General features: G+C 41.3%; 1 protein-coding gene across 1 annotated transcript in view; it reads right to left on the reverse strand.

The window, feature by feature from the left end:
• LOC111145266 (polycystin 2 like 1, transient receptor potential cation channel) overlaps positions 1-21644 on the reverse strand; it is a 29407-nt gene extending 7763 nt beyond the window's left edge. The window contains 4 exon segments of the mRNA XM_022500073.1: positions 802-1055; positions 1515-1642; positions 20768-20881; positions 21410-21644. Of these exon segments, the coding sequence (XP_022355781.1) occupies positions 802-1055; positions 1515-1642; positions 20768-20881; positions 21410-21644 (731 nt within the window).
• Positions 21645-22345: the final 701 nt, after the last annotated feature.

A 22345-nucleotide genomic window follows, 5' to 3' on the forward strand; every position in this document is an offset into this window, starting at 1 on the left:
CTTGATACTAACAACTACGTGAGAAAGGAGGGTAAATACTATCCACGTTTGAAGATGAGGAACCTAAGACTCAGAGATGTCTGAGATAATCCAGCTAGTTAGTGGCTGAACTGAAACTCAAATATAAATCTCCTGATTTCTCATCATGTCCCCCAAAACTATGGATGACAAACCCATGCCCTACTTTTGATCCCAGACTGAGTAGTCCACACTAGGGAAACACCTGGCTCATATAACCCAAAAAAGACCCTTTCTGCTCTTGTGGTTGTGCACCTGGCTGCTTCGCCCCATGATTCTTGTTCTGTCCACAAATTTCCTCCCTGAGCACTTCCGTCCTTCCCATTCTTCCATATCTTATCCATCCCTTTCCCCCTTCTTTCATAATTCTTTATCCATCCTCAACCTCTTGCTGCTTCCCCTATCAGGTCCAAGGGTCAGACTTTTCAGTAATGACTTAAGTGGCAATATCAGTGTTTCATCCATGCTCTATACCTCTAAGAACATCTGGGCAAGAAAGGATGCTTTCTCTGGCAGGACTGCCTCCAGAGTATGGCAAATGTGACTGCTATCTGTGTGTGGAAATGAGTCTAGCAGCTATGGGTCTGTTTGCTAATGTACCTTCTCTGTTCCTGAGTAACCAAAACAAAGATCTCCAAAAAGTCACAGATGGGATTCTAGAGAGATGCTCCCCACTCTCCACTCCCCTACGGCTCTTTAAGACTAAGTGGAAATGGTTCCCAAACCTCAGGATGGTGGCTCAGAGAAGCAAGCCCAGCAACATTGGTGGGGGGACTCACTCACGCTGTGCCATTGAGAGGCCCAAAGGGGAGACGCTCTTCCTTGTCTGGAGAGTAGACATCGTAGCAGCTCAAAATGTCCTCACGGAAATCCTCATGGACCACACAGGAGTCATTGCGGACCCTTAGCTGCCGTAGCCTTGGAACCCCCAGCAGCAGGTTCTCATAGTAGATGAAGGAGTGGGAGCCATGGCCCAGGCTCTGGTTGTTGTACCATTTGGTCCAATACAAACTGTCCAGTAGTGGGCCCTGGGCAAACTAGACCACAAGCTGGGTTGAGCTTGACCCTGCCTCATCTTGAACTTTATTCTTGGAATGACATTTGCCTTCACTGCTTGACTTTCCAGCTTGTCTCTAATCTGCTTCTGTTGGACTCCTCAGCTGACCTGTGAACCTTGACCAGTTCTTGACCTGATGTAGTACTATCCTTTATTCAAAATGCATTTTGAAGTTCAGCCTTATCTCTGACTCTCAATACTAATTTAACTACTGGCTTGACTTCCTGACCATCATCCCAGTCTCTCATCTACCTTCACCTAAGCTCTAGTCTGACCCATTGATTCTTGCTTGACCCTTTGACTTAGCCTTGTCCCAGAATGGTCTGGTCTCTGGATATGGCCTGGTCTACTGTCTGACATTCCTGAGGCCTGGCCTGTGACTTTATGCTTCAGGCCATTGAAAAGGAGAGGGGAGAGGTAGAGGTGATCTCATACTCACATCCCAGAAGTCTGCCATGCTGCTGATGGCTTGGAAGGAGACTCCGGTGTCTGATGGGGTATGTAAGAAGAGCTCGGACATCACTTTGGTATAATAATAGGCACTGGAGCTTGTCATTCCATAAGTCACTAGAAACCAACCGAAGAGACTGTGTCCTGCTCATTGTTTCCCATATCCATTCTCCAGAGGAGACAGGAAAGCCCATTTGCCTTGGGGCCAGAGATGCCTACCTAATTGGGACCCCATTGGACCTACCCACCCCTAGAGTTGGTTGGGAAGGCTAATAGAGCATTGGGGAAACCAGGGAATATAGTAGGCTACAAGGTCTCCTCCTCTACTCTCAACTTACCTCAGAAAGACTGAACTCCACTCAGAAATTGTCTCTTCATATTGTCATTCTGAAAATTCACTTTTCTCTTCTTAAACCAGCTTAAATTCCTAGTTCTTATTCCCCAGAACCAAGATATTTCCATCTTCTGCACCAGGTAGTGCTTCCTTTCATTTGTCCTTTATCTATGCCCTTGGGAAAGTACCTCTGAATTCTAAAGTACTCCAAGATCCTGGCCAAACGCCTTACAATGGAGATGTGGTCTCCTGGATCTTGGAGTCAATGACTCCATAGCAATGGGAATAGGGGAAAGGCATAACACCTCTGGCCCCAGGGTATCCTGATGGGCACAGTTGTCTCCTGATGGAAGGACTCAGAGCATCCCCAGATCAAAAAAAGACCTGACTTTTGCCCTGAAGAACTGAATCTTCCTTAACCACCCTAACCCATACACCCAGTCTAAAGTTGGGCGGTCAAGGGAAGCTATTAGTTTTCTAAGTTAAAATTCTGTATTTGAAGAATATAAGCCATTTCTTTTATAGACTGTTCCCCAATTTAGATTTGCTTGATGTTTTCTTGTGTTTAAAATCAGGTTATACATTTGGCAAAGAATACCCAAAAAGTGATGTGTGTCCTTCTCAGAGCTTCCTATCAGAAGGTACACATCGTCTAACTGTATCATTACTAGTGATGTTAAATTTCATCCCTTGTTAAGGCAGTGTCTTCCAGCTTTCTCCAATGTAAAATTATTTTTCTCTTTGTAATTAATATGTATTTTGTGGGGAAATACTTTGAAATTGTGTAAACATCCTATTACTCATCAATCTTTTACCTACTAGTTTTAATATCCATTAATGACTTTTGCCTGATTATTACTACCATGGTTGTCAAGTTGTGATTTTTCTCATTCCATTACATCATTCCTTCTGCATTTGTTAGTTAGAATCTTTAAAAAAAAAAAAAAAAACTTTCAAAAAAAAAAGGAAGAACTTTTCCTTCTTCCTCATTTAGTCATTTATTTTTTTTAAAGATTTTATTTATTTATTTGACAGAGATCACAAGTAGGCAGAGAGGCAGGCAGAGAGAGAGAGGAAGGGAAGCAGACTCCCTGCTGAGCAGAGAGCCCGATGCAGGGCTGGATCCCAGGACCCTGAGATCATGACCTGAGCCGAAGGCAGAGGCTTAACCCACTGAGCCACCCAGGCGCCCCTAGTTAGTCATTTATATGTATCAGCATGAACTCATGGATTTTTGTTGTTTCTATAGTTTAAAATTTGTTAGTGTATGATATTGTTGCTTAATTTCTTAGCCAAGTCCTGCAAGATAAAGAAAGACTAAAGAATTGTTTAGATTTTAAAAGACTGAAGAAACATAAAAACTAAATGTAATATGTGCATTTAGTTAGGATTAAATCCTGGGCAATAATTTTTTTCTTTTACTATAAAGTCTATTAGTAGAATAATTGATGAAATTATAAGGTCTGTTCATTAGATGATAGTACTGAATCAATGATAATTTCCTGACTTTAGTAAGAGAATGTCCCTATTTTTAGAGTTACACATTAAAGTATTTAGGAACAACAGGGCATTACATCTGTAATTTATTCTCAGATTATGTGCATGCATGCATGTGTGTGTTTGTGTGTGTGTGTGTGTGTGTATGAAGAGAGAGAAAGAGAGCAATAAAAGAAATGTAAGCATGGTAAAATGTACATATTTAAGAAATATATATATAAGAATTATTTGTATTATTCCTGCAGCTTTTCTGTAAGTCTAGAATTACATAAAAAATTAAAGTAGGATTTGTCAGTCTCTTGTGAGCAATTCTCTTTAGGAATTTTCCTTTTCAGGGGTGCCTGGGTAGCTCAGTTGGTTAAGCATCTGCCTTCGCCTCAGATCATGATCCCATGGTCCTGGGATAGAGTTCCACGTTGGCCTCCCTGCTCAGTGGGAAGTCTGCTTTTCCCTCTACCCCTGCCCCTGCTCGCTCTCTCTTTCTCTCTCTCTCTGACACACACACACACACACACACACACACACACACACACACACTCCTTCTCTCTCTCTCTCTCTCTCATATGTACATTCTCTCTAATAAATAAAATCTTTAAAAAAATTTTTTTCCTTTACAAATTCCTACCTCCCCTGGAGCTCATCTATAGTCTTACAGGAAAGAGGGACTAATGAGTGGTCATGGATTGGACACAAGCAATATCACACTTTTCCAGGGGGAAGTCAGCAAAGGAAGCATTATGATTTCACATTTCCCCATTCCACTCTATTAAGTCCAAGAAACAACTTTAATTCTCTCTGATTAAAATCTGTGATTACCTGTGCTTAGTATCTGGAGGATTCTCATTCAACTTTTCCAGATCTAGAAAATGGTTTGGAAGTCAAGCTTCTGTCTGCTTAGAGCCCACCACAGAGTTAGAAGGATGGTCAGTGTGCTGAATTTTTCCTAATGCCAAAGGCTGATTAAATTGTTGCAGCTTCTTGATGGCCACTAGGTGGTACTCCTTGCTGTAACTTTTTCTCTTCCATTTCTCCAGTTGTAAATTATACTCAGAATTAACTTGCTCTGAACTGTTTGTCAACCATTATGGAAGCATAACATCTCTGATTATTACCCAAGTAGTAAAGACTATGTCTTTTGAGAGAAATTATTTCACCTGGTCAAATGCCCACTGACACTCAGAAATTCAGTATTCTTTGTAACTTTTTAATTGAAGTACATGTAAACAGAAAAGACCAAGAAACCATTTTAAAACTTTGTAAATTATGGTTTATGCCTTGTGGAGTACCTATTCAATACCTTCTCTACCCAGATACCTTCTCTTCCTTGTTAACAATTATTTCAGCAAATTTTGTACTTATCTTAGGAGATGAGGGGTGCTTAGCCACACCCCCACCTCTCTGAAATTCAAATTACTATATCTCATACCCTAGATAGACACTTGGTAGAACATATTACAGTCTACCAACCTGACTATTCTAAAGACACATTTTATATTCATTAAGCAAACATTACTCAAAGTCTAACATGTGAAACACCTTGCTGGGTCATTGGTGTCTATCCTTAAAAACACCTATTGAGGGGCGCCTGGTGGCTCAGTGGGTTAAAACCTCTGCCTTGGGCTCAGGTCATGATCCCAGGGTCCTGGGATCAAGCCCCAAGCCCCACATCGCATGGGCTCTCTGTTCAGAGGGGAGCCTGCTTCCCCGTCCCTCTCTGCCTGCGTCTCTGCCTACTTGTAATCTCTGTCTGTCAAATAAATAAATAAAATCTTTAAAAAAAAACATACCACCTATTGAGAAAGATGTCCCAGAATGAACTTTTTTTTTTTTTTTAAGATTTTTTACTTTATTTATTTGACAGAGAGAGAGATCACAAGTAGGCAGAGAGAGGTGGGGAAGCAGGCTCCCCGCTGAGCAGAGAGCCCGATGCGGGGCTCGATTCCAGGACCCTGAGATCACGACCTGAGCCGAAGGCAGAGGCTTAACCCACTGAGCCACCCAGGTGACCCCAGAATGAACTTTTTTTTAGTACATCTTAACATTTAAAATTGAATTATACAGAAGAGAAGATTTAATAGTATTCTGACCTACCCTGCTCATGTACGCACTCAGAATGAATTCATTGTTGTCGAATGAGCATGAGCCTAGGAGCCAGACTGACCTATGTTCAAATCTTAGCTCTGTCACTTACAGTATAGACTTGGGCTCTGAGTCTCAGATTCCTCATCACTAAATGGGGGAACACAATATCTTTCTTGTAATATTATAAAGATGAAAGATGATGTCTTTAGAATGCATTGAACACAGTGGGTACTTAACAATTAGTTCAAGTCACCCCATCATATGCTCCTCAGGAGACAAGGACTACGTTTCATTCATTTAGCAAAGTGCCGGGTATTTAATATTTTCCTCAATAAGTGTTTGTTGGGCTAAACCAAAAGTGTGGTGGGGGAACCACAAAAGGAGTAGAATGAAACAAATTAATAGTTTTCAAACAAAATAAAGTATTATGACTCTATATTTGACATCTGGCAGCAAAGTCATCAAAATAGTCAAGAATAATTCCTATTTAATAGATGTTGGAAGGAGGCTGGAATGTTCTCAGTCCAAAGAGAGCAATAAATTCATAGTCTTGGGTAAGAGAAACAAAGCTAGTCCTTAGATGCCCTAGGGAGCAAGTACAGTTGGCCAGTAACCCTTACACAACATGATGGTAGAAATGTTGATAGCACAGCTCAATCTTCCTAATATGTTAACCATCCAGAACATCAGATGAGTATCAGGCTTGGAGGTTACTGCAATCTGAACCCAGAAGCAGGGCGGAAAAAGTCCAGGATTGCTAGATTATGTGAAATCTTATGTCTCTTATGTCTCTCCCCATCATAATATGTTATGGTGACTGCAGCATGTATCAGAATTACTTGGAAGGCTTATTAAAACACAGTCTGCTATAGGATGGAACTCAATAATTTTCATTTCCAATACATTCCCATGTAATGTTGCTGTTACTGGTTCTGGGACCATACTAGAACCACTGCCTTGACCTGTCACTACATAATCCCACTTGTCTTTGATAGAGTTGTCAAGAAGGCAGGATGTTTCCCAGTGCCTGTCTCCATGGTTCTCACAAGTGGGAGTGAGGAAGAAGAAATAACTTCTTTCCCAAGAGGCTGTCAGAACCTTCCTTCTGAGATAGGGAGGGATAGGAAAGCTTTTACAAACTACCTAGACCTCTTAGAGGACCCCGTCCTCACCCCAAGGGAAAATCACTGAGTCTATTGTCCTATGGAGCCACTGGCAGTCATGGGAGTTGACCACATCCCTCCAGCATATTGTAGGAGAAAAAGGATTGAAACCAACTCAATTATCTTACCTGCTGTCTCCTTTCCCCCACTCCACCCTCTTAATTTCCTTTCAGGTAAATCATTTGACCTTACCACGAAAAACCAGCTTATCTAAGTAGAACATCTGGTTCAGAGGTTTCTGAATCTGATAGGGACTCAGTGTATCCATTCCATCCATCCACTAAGTGTATCCATCATCATTCTCCATATCAGGAGAAGTAATAGACCAGAGTAGCCATTTATTACCTCAGAACATCTATTTTATGCCCTATGCAAAGTGCCTGACATCCTGACATGCCTATTTCATTTAACCCTACAACAGCACCATGTGTGTGTGTGGGGGGGGCTATTATTATCATCCCTATTTTCCAGTTGCAAATAGCTGAAGAAACTCGCCCAAAGAGCCAGGATTCCAATGCAAATCTAACTGCTCCCACAGCAAACTAATTCTGTTCTGTTCCTAGGACTGAGCTATATCCAAGGAGTAGAAGTTATAGGAGGAACATTAACAAATGATGGAGTAAACTCCACCAAAGGAAGAATTTCCTGACCACTTTGCGCTTTCAAATTATGAAATGGACCACTTCACAAACATCCATTTCATCCCTGAGAATGTCAATGCGGACTGCCTGCTGAGGATCACATGGAGGGGGCTCCTGCAAGGGGCCTCCCTGGTTCCTTCCTTGAAGGTCCAGTGAAGGAGTGGAATTGCTCCATTTCAAAAAGCAACACTAGACCAGGGAATGAGGGGAAACAGGAAGGAATCAGAATTTGACTCAGTATATGGAATGTCTGTGTGTCAGTACATTACTAACTTTTAAATATAGTGAGGGCCTCATTGCAGGAAGTTTTCAGACACTGGACAATGACTGAGAACGTTGTCAAGAAGAGTCAAGGGGCGCTTGGGTGGCTCAGTGGGTTAAACCTCTGCCTTTGGCTCAGGTCATGATCTTAGGGTTTTGGGATCAAGCCCCGCATTGGGCTCTCTGCTCAGCAGGGAGCCTGTTCCCACCCCACCCCATCCCATCCCCGCCTGCCTCTCTGCCTACCTGTGATCTCTGCCAAATAAATAAATAAAATCTTTAAAAAAAAAAAGAAGAAGAAGAATCAGAGACAAGGTGTTGGTCTCACCATCCAGCACAGAGTAATTGATTTTTATTCTCTTGGGCAGAAATCAAGTTCTCTTGTATACACTATATCATGCCTTTTAACCTAAGCCTCAAATCGAATTCACAGTTGCTGAATAATAACAATAATTGACATCACTGACACTTATTGTGCACTGGGCTTTGCACACATTGTCCAATAAGCCCATAAAAACTTCATAAAGTAGGAACTACCATCGGCATTTTATACTATTAAATAACTTGTCCAAAGATCATATAGCAGGTAAATAGAACTTGGATTCAAACTCAGGTCTGCCTTACTCCAAAGACCAGGAATTTAGCCACTATACAATACATTACCATACCCTCTATCACTCAAATCTTTCTAATCAGGGACTCTGACTCTCCTTCCAAAAATCAAGCCAAATGTTTAGTATTTTACACAAGTTTATAAGGCTTTCTTATAAGAAAACTCTATTTGAAGAGTCTAATATCTGAGTTAGGAGGTGAATTGCAAAAAGCATTTGGTAAACTCAAAATATAACCATCTTAAAGGAAGCTCCAAATTCCTTCATTCTGGTATAAACATATAATTGTGTATAAATCTGTATCAAGAGTCATACTCTGACATAGCTAAGTCCCAAAAAAGGAAAAACTCATATGCCCAAAAACATGACCTGGGTTTTTCATAGTATTGAAAGATTGTAAACTACCTAAATGTCTTACAAAGAGACAATATTGAAGGAAACTGTGATATCATTGAGCCACTTAATGGAGTATTACACAGCCATTGAAATGGTAGTAAACACAGAATGCAAAATTGCATATGTACATATGTATGTACAGTATACAAATATATCCCTACTCTTTTTTTTTTAAAGATTTTATTTATTTGACAGACAGAGATCACAAGTAGGCAGAGAGGCAGGCAGAGAGAGAGAAAGGAGGAAGCAGGCTCCCCGCTGAGCAGAGAGCCCGATGTGGGGCTCAATCCCAGGACCCTGGGATCATGATCTGAGCCGAAGGCAGAGGCTTTAACCCACTGAGCCACCCAGGCGCCCCTATATCCCTACTCTTAAGAATGCTTTAAGAACAAGGATTTAATATGGATTTTAAAGGAGGCAGATATAAAACACAGTCAAAAAAGAAGTAGCATCAGTCTTGGATATTGCTTTTATCTATTATGATATTCCATGACTCATATTAAATCCAACAAAGCCAAATCTTCCTAGAGCTAATGTCTCCTTATTAACTGGTGTACTTTTTCTTAGTACCAGTGAAAACTGAGCAACCTATTTATGTCTTCCTGCTTTGGTTGCCAGGAACCTCAGGCTTTATTCTTATCTGCTATACTTTTGTTTATCTTGGGTTTTCTGGTACCAGTTCTATTTCTCCCCTTTCACCACTTTTTTTGCTATGTCTCTTTTATTATAGTTCTAATGGGCTATATTTTATTGTGTCTGTGCTTTTTAATGTAAGCTGGCTTAGGTCCCTTTTAGACACAGGTGGGGCATAAATATATTATTATTAAAGAAGTATGACTATAATAATTATTATTAATCATCATTATCATGAGCTTGGATAATAACCTGATTTTATCCATCCCAATGTTTATAGTAGAGCCTGAATATTATTGTCTTCTCTTTTGAACTGTTGGAAGACCTTCTCAGCTCAGGGCAACAGCAACAAGTCAGCAGTTGCTTTGTGTGCCTACTTTCCCAGATGCTTACCATATAGGCCATTATATGCTACTGAGTTCCTTTCTTGTTCCTAATTACCGTGTGATAGAACTTAGCTGTCATTTTCTAACAACACTCTCCTTGGGCAGGAGAGTGTCAGCTAATTGACAAAGAACTCTGAAGAGTTGGGGTGCTTCTGCCAGCAACTGTATAATTATAATTCCTTTATATGTCTATACTACTCATCTGTTCGAAACTCTGTGCCTTCAAGTTTTTGAAAATCAAAAAGACAACCGCTCCTTCCTAAGTGGATAGCTGTGAGGAAAAGTATGGAGGATGCTTCTCTAGAAATCTGGAGGTCTCTTCCCTCTACCTCCAAACCCAGCCCTGACAGTCATTGTGTGGATAGAACTCCCACTATTCTATTCCTGCTGGGAATAGAACTCTTACTCTTACAGGCTGATTCTTCTTTCTTGTGAAATAAAATGCAATGCCTTGAAACCGTCACTTCTTAGGCCTCCCCATCAGCATCTGATAATAGTTTCATAATAACTTAGGAAAACACTTTAGTTCCCACTCCTTATGGAAAAGAATCAGGTCTCATCAGCCTCCCTGATGATTTCGTATCAGAGAGGTTATAAGCACCTTGGTTTCTCTGGGTTCCATTACTTTTTGCCCCTCCCATGTCAAACTATGAACAAGAGTTCTTCTCCCCCTATTTGTCATAGACTACTAGTCATTTCCAATAGTTTTCTTCCCTTTCTTACATGATCACACAATTTTATGTAGAGGCACATGGCTGCGAACTAAATGCCCCATTACCCAGCCTCCCTTGCAGCTAGTTATGGTGACTATTTGAACAAGTTCTTGTCAATGGAATGTGAGTGGAGTGGTGTGCTTCCACTTAAATTCCAGGTTCATACCATTAAAAGGAAGGAATGTACTTTCTACTTTCTTATTTCCTGATAGCTGTAATAGGGACATAAGAGCAGGAGCTGGAGCATGAGGTAGAAGCCGTATGTTGAGAATGACAACCCAAAGAGGTAGAAGCAGTCTGGGCCCCACATGATTGTGGATCCCCCTATCAGTCCAGAGTTTCAGCACACTCAGCCTGGAGCCTGACCGGGGCTTGATCTCACAAACCTGAGATCATGACCTGAGCTGAAATCAAGAGTCAGAAGCTTCTTGGACTGATCCACCCACGTGCCCCCAGTCCAGGGCTTCTTATACAATTCAGCTTGTTATGTGAGAGAGAAATAAACTTCTATTTTATTTAAGCACCGTTACTACTGCTAAGTCAATATCCCAACAGAAGCTTTTTATAGGATTACGTCCAGGGCAGGTGGGTACTTTGGAAAAGGAATTTTTCTAAAAAAAATTAGGGGGAAAGAGTTGAAGTTAACAAATGGACAACACAAAATTCCTACGTTAAGAAAAGTCCAATCTAACCACAGAGCTCTTGGTTAAAACCATTTACTGAGTATACAAAACCCTTTTTCCCTTGCTTAGTAGGAAGTTCCCTATTAAGAAATCAAATCCCCTTATTGTTACTGCTCTCCTTGGGCAATTCCTTCTTTCATCCACACATTCTAATTAATGCTATTAGGTCCTTTAAAATTGGATTCCAAATGCCTCCTGTTTCTTAAGATGGAAAGTAGGCAGAAGACAATTGCAACTTAGAAATGAGGGAAGGGTTAAATCCTCAGAGCATTCCCTAGAGGATTATAAAACCAGTGCATTTCCCTAAAATTCAAATATATTTATTTATATGTGCTCAGAAAATGGCTGAAATTATGTATACCAAACTCTTTTAGATTTTATTTTTTTATTTGACAGAGAGTAGGAGGGGCAGAGGGATAAGCAGACTCCCCAGTGAGCAGGGAGCCCGATGCAGGGCTCCATGCAGGGCTCATTGCAGGGCTGGTTGCAGGGCTGGTTGCAGGGCTTGATTCCAGGACCCTGGGATTATAACCTGAGTCAAAAGCAGACGCTTAACCAACTGAGCCACCCAGGCGCCCCTATATATACCAGACTCTTTTTTTTTTTTTTTAAAGATTTTATTTATTTATTTGACAGAGACAGAGATCACAAGTAGGCAGAGAGGCAGGCAGAGAGAGGAAGGAAAGCAGGCTCCCTGCTGAGCTGAGAGCCCGATGTGGGGCTCGATCCCAGGACCCTGAGATCATGACCTGAGCTGAAGGCAGAGGCTTTAACCCACTGAGCCACCCAGGCGCCCCTATATACCAGACTCTTAATAGTTTTTAATAATAGTGGCATTTAACATTTTCCATATTATTTGACTCTTGTTTTTAAAACAAGAACTATAGTAGTTAAACTTTTAATAAAGACATTCCCATGGTTTGGGGGTAGAGGGGGTAGAATTCTTTTGTAATGAAATGAGGAGAAACACTGCTTTATATTTTCCTTTCATACTTGCCCTCCCAAACTCTGACTCTGGCAAAGCTCTTGCATATTCATAGCCTGAGGCCTTAGTTGGCTCTAGCTCCCACCCCTGCCTTCTCCAGGCTAAGCACCAGTGATGTTAAAACAAAACAAAACAAAACACAAGCAAATGGCAATGACTTTGGGTCTCCTCAGACTTGAATGGTTGCCTGCTTCAGTCACTACTGGTTTCCAGACATTGGTTTCCTTTGCTCCTTGAAGGCAGAAGGTGTATCTCCTGTTTTTCAAAGTCTTTAACTTTTAGGAGGGTCTGCCACGTAATAGAGACTTTGTAAAAGTCTGAAGGAATTGAATGTGTGAATAGCCAGGATCATGTCCTTAGTTTGAACCCTTTGTTAATGTGCTCTCAACATTTCATTTGTTGAGCACTCCATGCTAAGAAGTAATCTGATTTGACTACCTCAAACTCATTCTCCAAACCAGGGGTTGTCAAACATCTCATTCTCAGAACCCCTTTGTAACTCTTAAAAATTATTAGGAACTCCAAAAAGTTTTTATTTGGGTTATAACTAACAGTAATTACCTTATAGAAATTAAAACTGAGAAAAAATTGAGACATTTATAATAATGGTTCATGTTAAAATAATGATAACAAACCCCATATACATAAACAATATATTTTTATGAAAAACAACTATTTTCTAAAGCAAAACAAATAAATTCAGTGAGAAAAATGGGATCGTTTAACATTTTTGCAAGCCTGTTTAAATATCTGGGTTTAGAGAAGATTGCTGGATTCCCATATCTGCTTCAGAATTCAATCTGCTGCTATATGCTGTTTTTGTTGAAGTATATGAAGAAAATAAGATCTCTCACAAATTTGTAATTTGGCAAGGGAAAGGGCCTCAGGAAGCCCCAGAGTTCCTTGGAGCGCATCTTTGAGAACATTGCCCTTTAACTTATATCTGTGACTAGAACCTCCACACAGGCCTAATGATCTGCCTCAACTTAAAATCCTAGATTTATTTTTTTTAAGATTTTATTTATTTATCTGACAGAGAGAGAGGGATCACAAGTAGGCAGAGAGGCAGGCAGAGAGAGAGGGGGAAGCAGGCTCCCCACTGAGCAGAGAGCCTGATGTGGGGCTCAATCCCAGGACCCTGGGATCATGACCTGAGCTGAAGGCAGAGGCTTTAACACGTTGAGCCACCCAGGCACCCCAAAATCCTAGATTTATTGTTGCTACCACCTAATAGTGTAAAGAGACAATTATCAGTATTATTATAATCCCTTATCTGTGTTCCATGTTCCATAGTTTTCAAAGTGTTTTCCCATGCAATGTCTCCCAGTAGCTTATTAGATATGGTCTGACCTTGCCCATGAGCAGTTTACCTAATGTTAAATTTCACAATTCAATCAAATAAATTTTAATGATCTAATTAGCTTTATTAGTTAAACCGTGCATCAGTCAGCATCCCATCTAGCAAGTAGAGGGGAGATCCAAAGAGCTGCAGAAAAGGAAAGTTTTCTAAAGGTACAAAGGGAGTAGAAAAAAAGGAAATTATTAGCAAAGAAGCCCTTGTTTTTGGCAAGGTAGCCCTTCTATGGGGAATGGAAGGGATCTCTCTGCACATTTCCTAGTGCTGACCAAGAAATTCCCATGCTGACTGGTTAAAGGTTACCTTTTGGGGGGGGGGTTGAAACTGCAGTTAGGTAAGGTATTAAGTCTTGATAGGTATTAAGTCTTGATTTACTGACATGGGGCCTTAACATAAGTGACATCATTTGGGATCTGTGGTTTTATTTTTAACACTATGAATCATGAAGTTCAAATTTATATGATCTGCACACGGCCATTCAGCTGGCAAGAGAGAGTCAATACTCAGACTCATGCTTTATGAATGCGAACTCCATGTTCTTTCTCTGGCTACTTACATCGCAGAACCCCAGACTGGTTTCATCTACAAGAATTTAGAATATCTAGATTTTATCAGCTACAGCTGCCTGCTCTCCTGTACTTGATCAAAGCATAGTTATTGGTAAAAATTCCTTCCCTAATTCCAAGAGCTGGTGTTTAAATGTACAGTATTCCTAGAGACCAGTGACAGCCCCATATGTGGGAAAACTACATGACAGGTTGTCACCTAGCATTGGACAACAGGATAGGTCCAGGCTCACCAGTCTTGTAACAGTGATCCAGGCCCTCGGAATTCTGGGGCACCAGGGAATCCTGCTACAGCAGATATAGGCCAAAGCCTGTGGTGGGACCTAAATCCCTATTATTTAGGTTGAGGTGACTCAGATGACTTCACCCTAGTACTAGAAGGACTTTGTAATTCTCTGTGTCTGGATGGGCCATGGGTAATAGAGCATGCTAGGAAAAGCATGAAAGCATGATCCCATGGCCAGTCTTGATCCCTGGCAACTGCTTCTAGAGGGCCCAGTCTTTCTGATCCTTGATAAGCATTATCCTGATGCTTTCTCAGATATGAGGCTTCCAGTGGATTTAACTTTACATTTCAGTATTTTCCTAATTTATACCTTGATGTGGTATTCCACATCACTGATATTTATTGAAAGCCTACTATATGCCAGGCATTGTACTATTTGTACTTACTTAGTTTCTACCAATCTCAAAAGGCAGTCATTATCATTACTTGATATATAAGGAAATCAGGGCTTCCAGAGATTTAAGTATCTTGACCTAGCTTACCAAAGGCAATTGCTAATAACTGGTTGCACCGTCATTTGAACCATGGCATCTTATTCTAGGTCCCATGCTTTCTCCATCACCATTTCACCTTCACTAATGTCATGGTTCTATGGGACCAATTATCTTCTGCCATCATTACAGTCACATAGGGCATAGGAGCTCACCCACAGACATTTTTTGAACCTCCAACATATTTCTGTTCCTTTCCTTGTCAATTCTAGGAATGCTTAGTCAAGAAAGACATCTTCTGTGGAGGTTCCTCAAAAAATTAAAAATTTTTTGAATTACTGTATGAACCAGCAGTTGCACTCTGGGTATTTATCTGAAGAAAATGATATCACACAAAAGGTATTTGCACCCCTATGTTCATTGCAGCATTATTTATAATAGCCAGCCAAGACATGGAAACAACCCAAGTGTCCATTGACAAATGAATGGATAAAGAAAATGTGGTACATATATATGAGGTAATATTATTCATCTATCAAAAAGGAAATGCTGCTATTTGCAACAACATGGATGGCCATTAAGGACATTATACTGAGTGAAAGAAGTCAGCCAGAGAAAGACAAATACTCTATGTCATGTATATGTGGAATCTAAAACAAAAACAAAACCCATCAGACTTATAGATACAGAAAACAGATTGGTGGTTGCCAGACATAGGAGTGTGGGGGGGGGAGGGGTGTGAAATTGGTGAAGGTGGTCAAAAGGTACAAAATTCCAAATATAAGATAAACAAATCCAGCATGGTGATGTAATGTACAGCATGGTGACTACAGTTAACAATACTATATTGTGTATTTGAAGGTTGCTAAGAGACTAAATCCTAAAAATGCTCATCACAAGAAAAAACAGTAACTTTGTGTAGTGAGGAATGTTAAGTAAACTAATTGTGATCATTTCCCAATATATACATATATCAAATCATTATGCTTTACACCTAAAACAAATACAATGTTGTATGTCACTTATGTCTCAATAAAGAAAAAAAAAAAAACAAAGACATCTTTTTCTTAGTCTCCAAACTTACTTCAACCTCCCCTATCAATATAAGATTCCACCAATCTATGGACAGAACCTTGAAATCCGGAAAAAAAAAAAAAAAAAAAAGAACCTTGAAATCCACTCAAAAAAGGCAGAGTGAATAGAGGTAAGCATTTCCTTACAACCAGTGATGAACAAGGAACATCCAGTTGACATTAGTTGGTGTGTAGACACAAGTCGCCAAAGGCTAAGGGTCTCCGTCCTCCTCCCCAACTGCGTGGTGACCAGACCCAGGCTTGTCCTGTCTCAGAACCACTCCTAAACAGGGCCAGTCCCAGGTGCACCTTTGAGATAACAATACTATCTCCTAAAATAAACAGCCATTGTTTCTACACAAAGACCTTCAATGTTTCCTCCATCAACAAAAGGCCACAGCCATCCTGCCAAGAAGACAAAGAGCTGGAAGGCCTTTCATAAATATCATGATGGTGGGAGGGGAGGAGTGGAGGCAGGAAAATCATTCTCCAGTACTTTCTGTGTGAAAGAAAAGGACCAACTCCACCCATCAAGGACCATTCTGAATTACTGATCACTCCTGGACTATTCATAATGACAATAATAACGGCTTCCTAATCTGTGAAATGGAAATAATATCTGTCCCTTACAGGACTGCGTCAGGATCAAATGAGGTAATAGGTAAACAAGCTCTTTGTTAAGATTTAAAAGGCTGCGCAACTGATATGGTTGTTATGGGAAGATAGATGGTTCACCCACATTGCCTGCATAAAAAAGATAGCTCTATTTTAGCTGATGAAATTCCAAATAGCTCTGGTATCTCATCCAAGTCCTCAAATAAAGCATAGGGGAGAAGAAATGTGGTCAGTATAGCTGAGCACTGAAGTCTATGAGGGCCTGTCCCGGGCCAAAGTTGGCTATTTTTCCTAGCCCCAGGAACCCAAATCCTGGAAATGAGCTCCCTGGTGGTTGGTCTCTCACCTAGGTTTTAATGGTCCAAATTTTACCCCCATCCCCTCCCTTGTCCCTCTTAAAACATACCTTCCTTTAGCAATTTACACAAACATAGATTTACATAATAAATTAAAGTGTGAGAAAAACAATCCATCCTCACTGGTGATCAAAGACAAATTAAGGCAAATTGTACCATTTTATGCCTATTTAATAATAAAAATTAAAAATGAGAATATCCAATGTTGGTGAGACAGTGAGAAAATTGGTATGATCTCAAAGTATTAGTGGCATAATAAATTTGTGTGATTCCCTACAAAAGCTAAATGACAACATATAACCAAATTCTAAGAAGGTATTCCTATTTTTTGTCCTAGCATCTCCCTCCTTAGCAATTCCCAAGGAAATACTTTAACAGAAATGGCAAAAAGTAGCAAGTATAGATTTACCTACAGTTGGCAAATGTGGAAATAACAAGAGAAATGTTCTAATTAATTGTGATGTGACTATAGTCATTAAAACAAATATCTAAAAACTACTTACAAACATAAGGACATAGTTAAGATATAATTCTAAGTGAAAGGGAACCACACGAGTGGTGCCTGGGTGACCTAGTTGGTTAAGTGGCTGCCTTCAGCTCAGATCCTGAGCAGGTTCTGCCACTCCCTCCCTGCTCAGGCTCTCCTCACTCTCTCTCTGAAATAAATGGATAAAATCTTTAAAAAAAAAAAAAGAAAGAAAAGGAAGAAAGGGAACCATATGATACAAGTAGGTAAAATATGTAAATATATGGATAAAGGCTGGTAACAAATGATAATATCTTTGGTGTTATGTTGATAAATTATAGCTGAATTATATTTCAAAATACTCTTTAATGTTTTCATATCATTTTAGAAATACAGCAATAAAAAGAAAAAAGTAATCAGACAGTAGAATTCAAAATTATGCTTCTACTAATATAGGACACATAGTCACCCTTGCAAAGATGTTGACAGGAGTTAATAAATTTATGTGTAACACCTTTGCATGCAGAGAGACTGTAGTAGACTCTAGTTGAAAGGCTCAAAAATTGAGTCAGGTCAACAGTCACTGTATTGGATTCCTGCTTCTGCCACTGGCTTGCTGCGTGGCCTTGGGCAAGCTATTTGACATATCTAAACCTTTCCTGATTTATAAAATGGAAGTGATAACAGAACCGATATCCTAGAATCATTGTGCATAGTCAATAAGATAAGGTACATAGCATAGTGCTTTTATTTAATAACAGGTTGGTGTGTGTGCTGTTAATAACAATGATGGTGGTAGTTGTAAGGATTAACTGAGGTCTTCCAGAAAAAATGCCCTAACTTAAATCATGCTGTTCAAATGATATTATCCTTATAGGTGAAGCCAGCTACAAGCCAAACGGACCTTGTTTTTAGAGCAGTTTTAGGTTCAAAGCAAAATTGAATGGAAGGTATAGAGATTTCCCTTATACCCTTGCCTCTAGATATGGACAGCCTTCCTCATTATCAAAATCCCCCACCAGAGTAACACATTTACTATAATCGATGAACCTACATTGACACATTATTATTCAAAGTCCACACTTTACATTAGATGTTGTATATTACATGGGTTTGGACAAATGTATAATGACATGTATCTACCATAATATTGTCATATAGAGTAGTTCCACTGTCTTAAAAATTCTCCACACACCACCTACTCATCTCCCTCTCCTCCCAGATCCCTGGCAACCACGGATCCTTTTACTCTGCATAGTTTTGCCTTCCTCAAAACATACATGCAATATGTAGTCCTTTCAGATTTGCTTCTTTCTTTTTTTTTTAAGTAATTTTAAAAAAGATTTTATTTATGTATTTGACAAGGAGAGAGACAGCAAGAGAGGGAACACAAGCAGGGGGAGTGGGAGAGGGAGAAGAAGGCTTCCTGTGAAGCAGGAAGCCCGGGGGTTTGATCCCAGGACCCTGGGATCATGACCTGAGCCAAAGGCAGATGCTTAATGACTGAGCCACCCAGGCACCCCCTGATTTGCTTCTTTCTTGAAAGGTATTTTTTATTACCAGTCTAGAGGACCAAATAAGTATTTAAAATTCTACTAGGTAATACAAAGATAATCACTATCAGTGATTGTGTTAGATTATTTATATATGTTATCTCCATAAGTTAGGTACTAGTCTCTTTGTTCTACCCAAGGAAGTGCCCAAAGTCACAAAACCAGTAAGCGGAAGACCTGGTATCTGTATCTAGTTTGTCTGACTCCAGTGTTTATATCTTTCCATTATGCCAATGTGTTTACCCTGATTCCAAATGTGGGTCCTAGAGGATCTGAACCCTGTCATAGGAACTGACAGGGAAAAGCATACTGATAAAGATGCATAGCCAACTACATGTCATTAAAGCTCTTAGAAGACAGCCTCCTGATAGAACCACACAACAGCCACCATATTTTATGTCAGATTTTATGGCTAGGACTTGCATCCCTATCATTAGGCAGGAGAGCTAAGCACACAGAGTAGGAAAATTATAAGGGTCTAGTTCAGTGTTTCTTAACCTTTTTTGGCACTATCCCTCAACTCGAGGGCATTTTTAGACATTTTCTTCCTAATCACCCCTTACCCCAGTTAAATTTTAATAGCACATAAATACTACATTTATTTATGTACTGTGGCCTTTTCCAGGGCCAAAAACTTTTGCAATATCTAAGTTTTTTTTTTCTTCTTCTTTCTTCCTTTCTTTTTTTTCCCTCCAAGAAACTATTTCTACCACCTCAGGGGTATATCATTCCCACTGAGAATATATAGTCTAGTTGCAGATGGTCAGAGCTCAGGGAGGCTGACGGGGAACTGACAGGAAGGTGAGGTCAGGACCTTGGAGAGTGCCAAAGTAGCCCCACTGAGGCCAGATCCAAGGCTCATGATTGCCTCTAGTTTTGCCTGAAAGAAGAAAGAGGCCTGGAAGAGGATGGAGGCTAGAAAGTTAGTAACAGTACTCTTTTACTACATGTTGGAAGTATCAAAATGTAAAGGCCTTCATAGCCCTAGGCACACGCTGGTCTCCCTTCCCAGGAACTTCCCTTCTTTTCACCTTCCTTTCAAGGAACTAAATCCTCCTCATCTTTCAGCTTCCAGTCCAGATATCACTTCTTCTGCTGTCCTCATAGATCCCCCAAATCTGAATACAACTGAATTGCATCACGAACTCTGTACTGGTCGTATGCCCCTGGAGTATTTCATCCAGTACTAGGCCTCATATAGGGAGACCCTTCATATAGGGAGAGCATCGGGTCTGGAGACCAGGGTAGTGACCATTATGAAGTATTTTTTACCATATGCCTATTTATTTACTGGTACTAGTTACTCTTTACTGGGGTAATGACTTCATGAACATTATCTTATATGAACCTCATATAATCCTATTGGATTGGATAGGTATAGATCAAGAAACTGAAACTCACAGAAATTAAACAACTTGCTCAAGTTTCCTCAACTGGTGAATGGTAGGTAGAGCCTGGTGTTTGTACCCAAGTTTGTAAATTCGGAGCCTATACCTCCAATCTATAATTCTTTGACTCTATCCTTCCATGGTGCACTTGTTTTATCCTTTCACTTAGTCCTCTCAACTTAGACACCAAACCTTTCCAGTTTGTGTCCATAGCTAGAACTTTAAATAAGCTTCCTTCAATGTCTGGAACATGGTGGTCTCTCATACAGGAGAGTCTGAGCTGCATTGACCACAACTACACTGCTTACATCTTTAGCCCTTTTATTAGGCATCTGAGCTCTAAGGTCTGCTGAACCTTTCTCCTTCTGCCTTTAAAGAAATGGGGATCTGACCTAGCATAATAACCACTGAAACCTACCAAACTGTTTTTCGTTCCAAATAGAAAGGAATGGTTTTCCACTTTCTACAGAAAGGTAAAAACTTCCACTTGCCAACAGAATGTGGTGGCTGCTGAGTTGGTGTCAGGAACATGAACTTAAAAACTGTATTTCCCTTGTAACTCTTGACAAAGTAACTGACTGCTTCCTAACAACCTGCCTTCTTCTCCTGAACCCATTGACAAGTTCCTTTTAATCAAAATATCTTAAACTGAAAAGGTAATCAATGCCAGGATACAGCCTGCTCACACAGACAGATGCTGTCTCCACAGGCATTGCTGCACAAGTGTGTACACAGGTGTTGTCTCACAGACGCAGGTGTTACTCACAAAGACAGATGTCCACCAGGAACATGATGTATACTAGCAGCTCCCTGAGGGTGGTCTTGACATAAAGCTCCCGGTTCTCAGCTGTGTTCTCAGTCAGGGTTGTTCCCCAAAGTCCTAAGGGACATGGGAGAGATGCCTAGGATCGCAAGCAGCAGGGTTCCTCCCAGGTGCCCGACCCACTGGTCCCTGGATTTTATTCCCATTTCTACCCTGGCCCTTGGCTCACACATCACCTTGTATCTTGGCTGAATTTGGCTTCTCTAACCACACTCAAGCCTGGCCTCCATCAAACACCCCGGGGGGAGTGGAAAAGACACTGGGTAGCAGAGAATGAAGACATGGAAAGGAGGTCCTTGTTTCAGGTGGGGCAGTCTAAGGGATCACCACAAACATGTCCTCCCTCAAGCTAAGTCCCACCATACCATTCTGGGCCCCCAGAGAGGACTGTACCAGGCTCCCCCTCTAAGAGACCACTACACTGGCCTCTGTGTTCTGGGGACTTCAGTTCTAACAGACAATTCATAAAGCCCAAAGAGACTGAGATCCACCTCTTCTTCAGGTCACATCTCCTGCCACAAGGGTTTGGGACTCCTTCCCCAACTCCTGTATCCCAGGAGGGAGATCCCTCCTCCCACCAGGTACCTCTGATGCCACGACAGATCTGGAAGCAGCAGCTGGATATCAGGGTCCTATATGCCTTCTCCTGGGGTCCATCTTCAGGCTTTTTGGGTTGGGACTGGGGGGGCACCGCACTGGAGATGGTGCAGATCCTCATTGTCCCATGTGGGGATGGGGGACCACTGTAGGCAGGGTTGTCCCAGGCTCCACTCCCCATCTTTTGGAGCTCTTGCCCCTCCGGACTTTCCACAGCATTCATGGGGAATGAGGTAGGGGGCCTGGCACCTCAGGAATCCACTGTCACCTGAAGAAAGAAGGAGCAAAGACACAGCCCATTCTAGCCAGCGGAAGGCAAAGGAGCTTGAGAGCAGCTGGTCTCAGGAAGACTCTGCTTCCTGCCTTTTGTAGAGGGCATCTGCACCTCCTGGGGGGAGGGGGAAGAGAGGAGAGGGTGGGGAATGGCTATCAGTCTTGTCAGGGGCTCGAGCTCTCTCTCTTCCTCTAGCTTCAAGAAATGGGCTGGGAGGGAGCTGTGAGGCAGGGCTTTGGCAGGTGAAAGAGACAACTGGGAGGGAGATGTGGAGACTGGGGTGGAAGGAAGGAGGGGTGAGAGAGGCCAGTACTGGAGGAAGAGGATGCTTGCTTCCAGAAGAGGCCTGGTGGGGGGTCGTCCCAGTCAGAAGAGGAGATGAAAGAGCAGTGGGAGGTGCTGGCAGACTCCTAGGCAGGTCTGGGCTAATTTCCACTAAAAGCTCCTGAAAGGGCCGACATGGATTGGGCTGCAGACCAAGGCTGGGGGAAGGAAACTAGAAAATGCTGCCTCTTTTCCAGGCTCCTTCAATGGCATCTGAGGCTCCTTTAATGTCTCACCTTGAGCTGTCCCCTGGTAGGGTGGAGAAGGGGGGCTCCCCTCCCTCACTCCACCCCTACACCTGGGGAAAAGCTAGTAGCAGGAGGAGC

The sequence above is a fragment of the Enhydra lutris genome, unplaced genomic scaffold (genome assembly GCF_002288905.1).
Source record: "Enhydra lutris kenyoni isolate GAN:26980312 unplaced genomic scaffold, ASM228890v2 scaffoldscaffold12, whole genome shotgun sequence".
In the NCBI taxonomy this organism is placed as follows: Eukaryota; Metazoa; Chordata; class Mammalia; order Carnivora; family Mustelidae; genus Enhydra; species Enhydra lutris.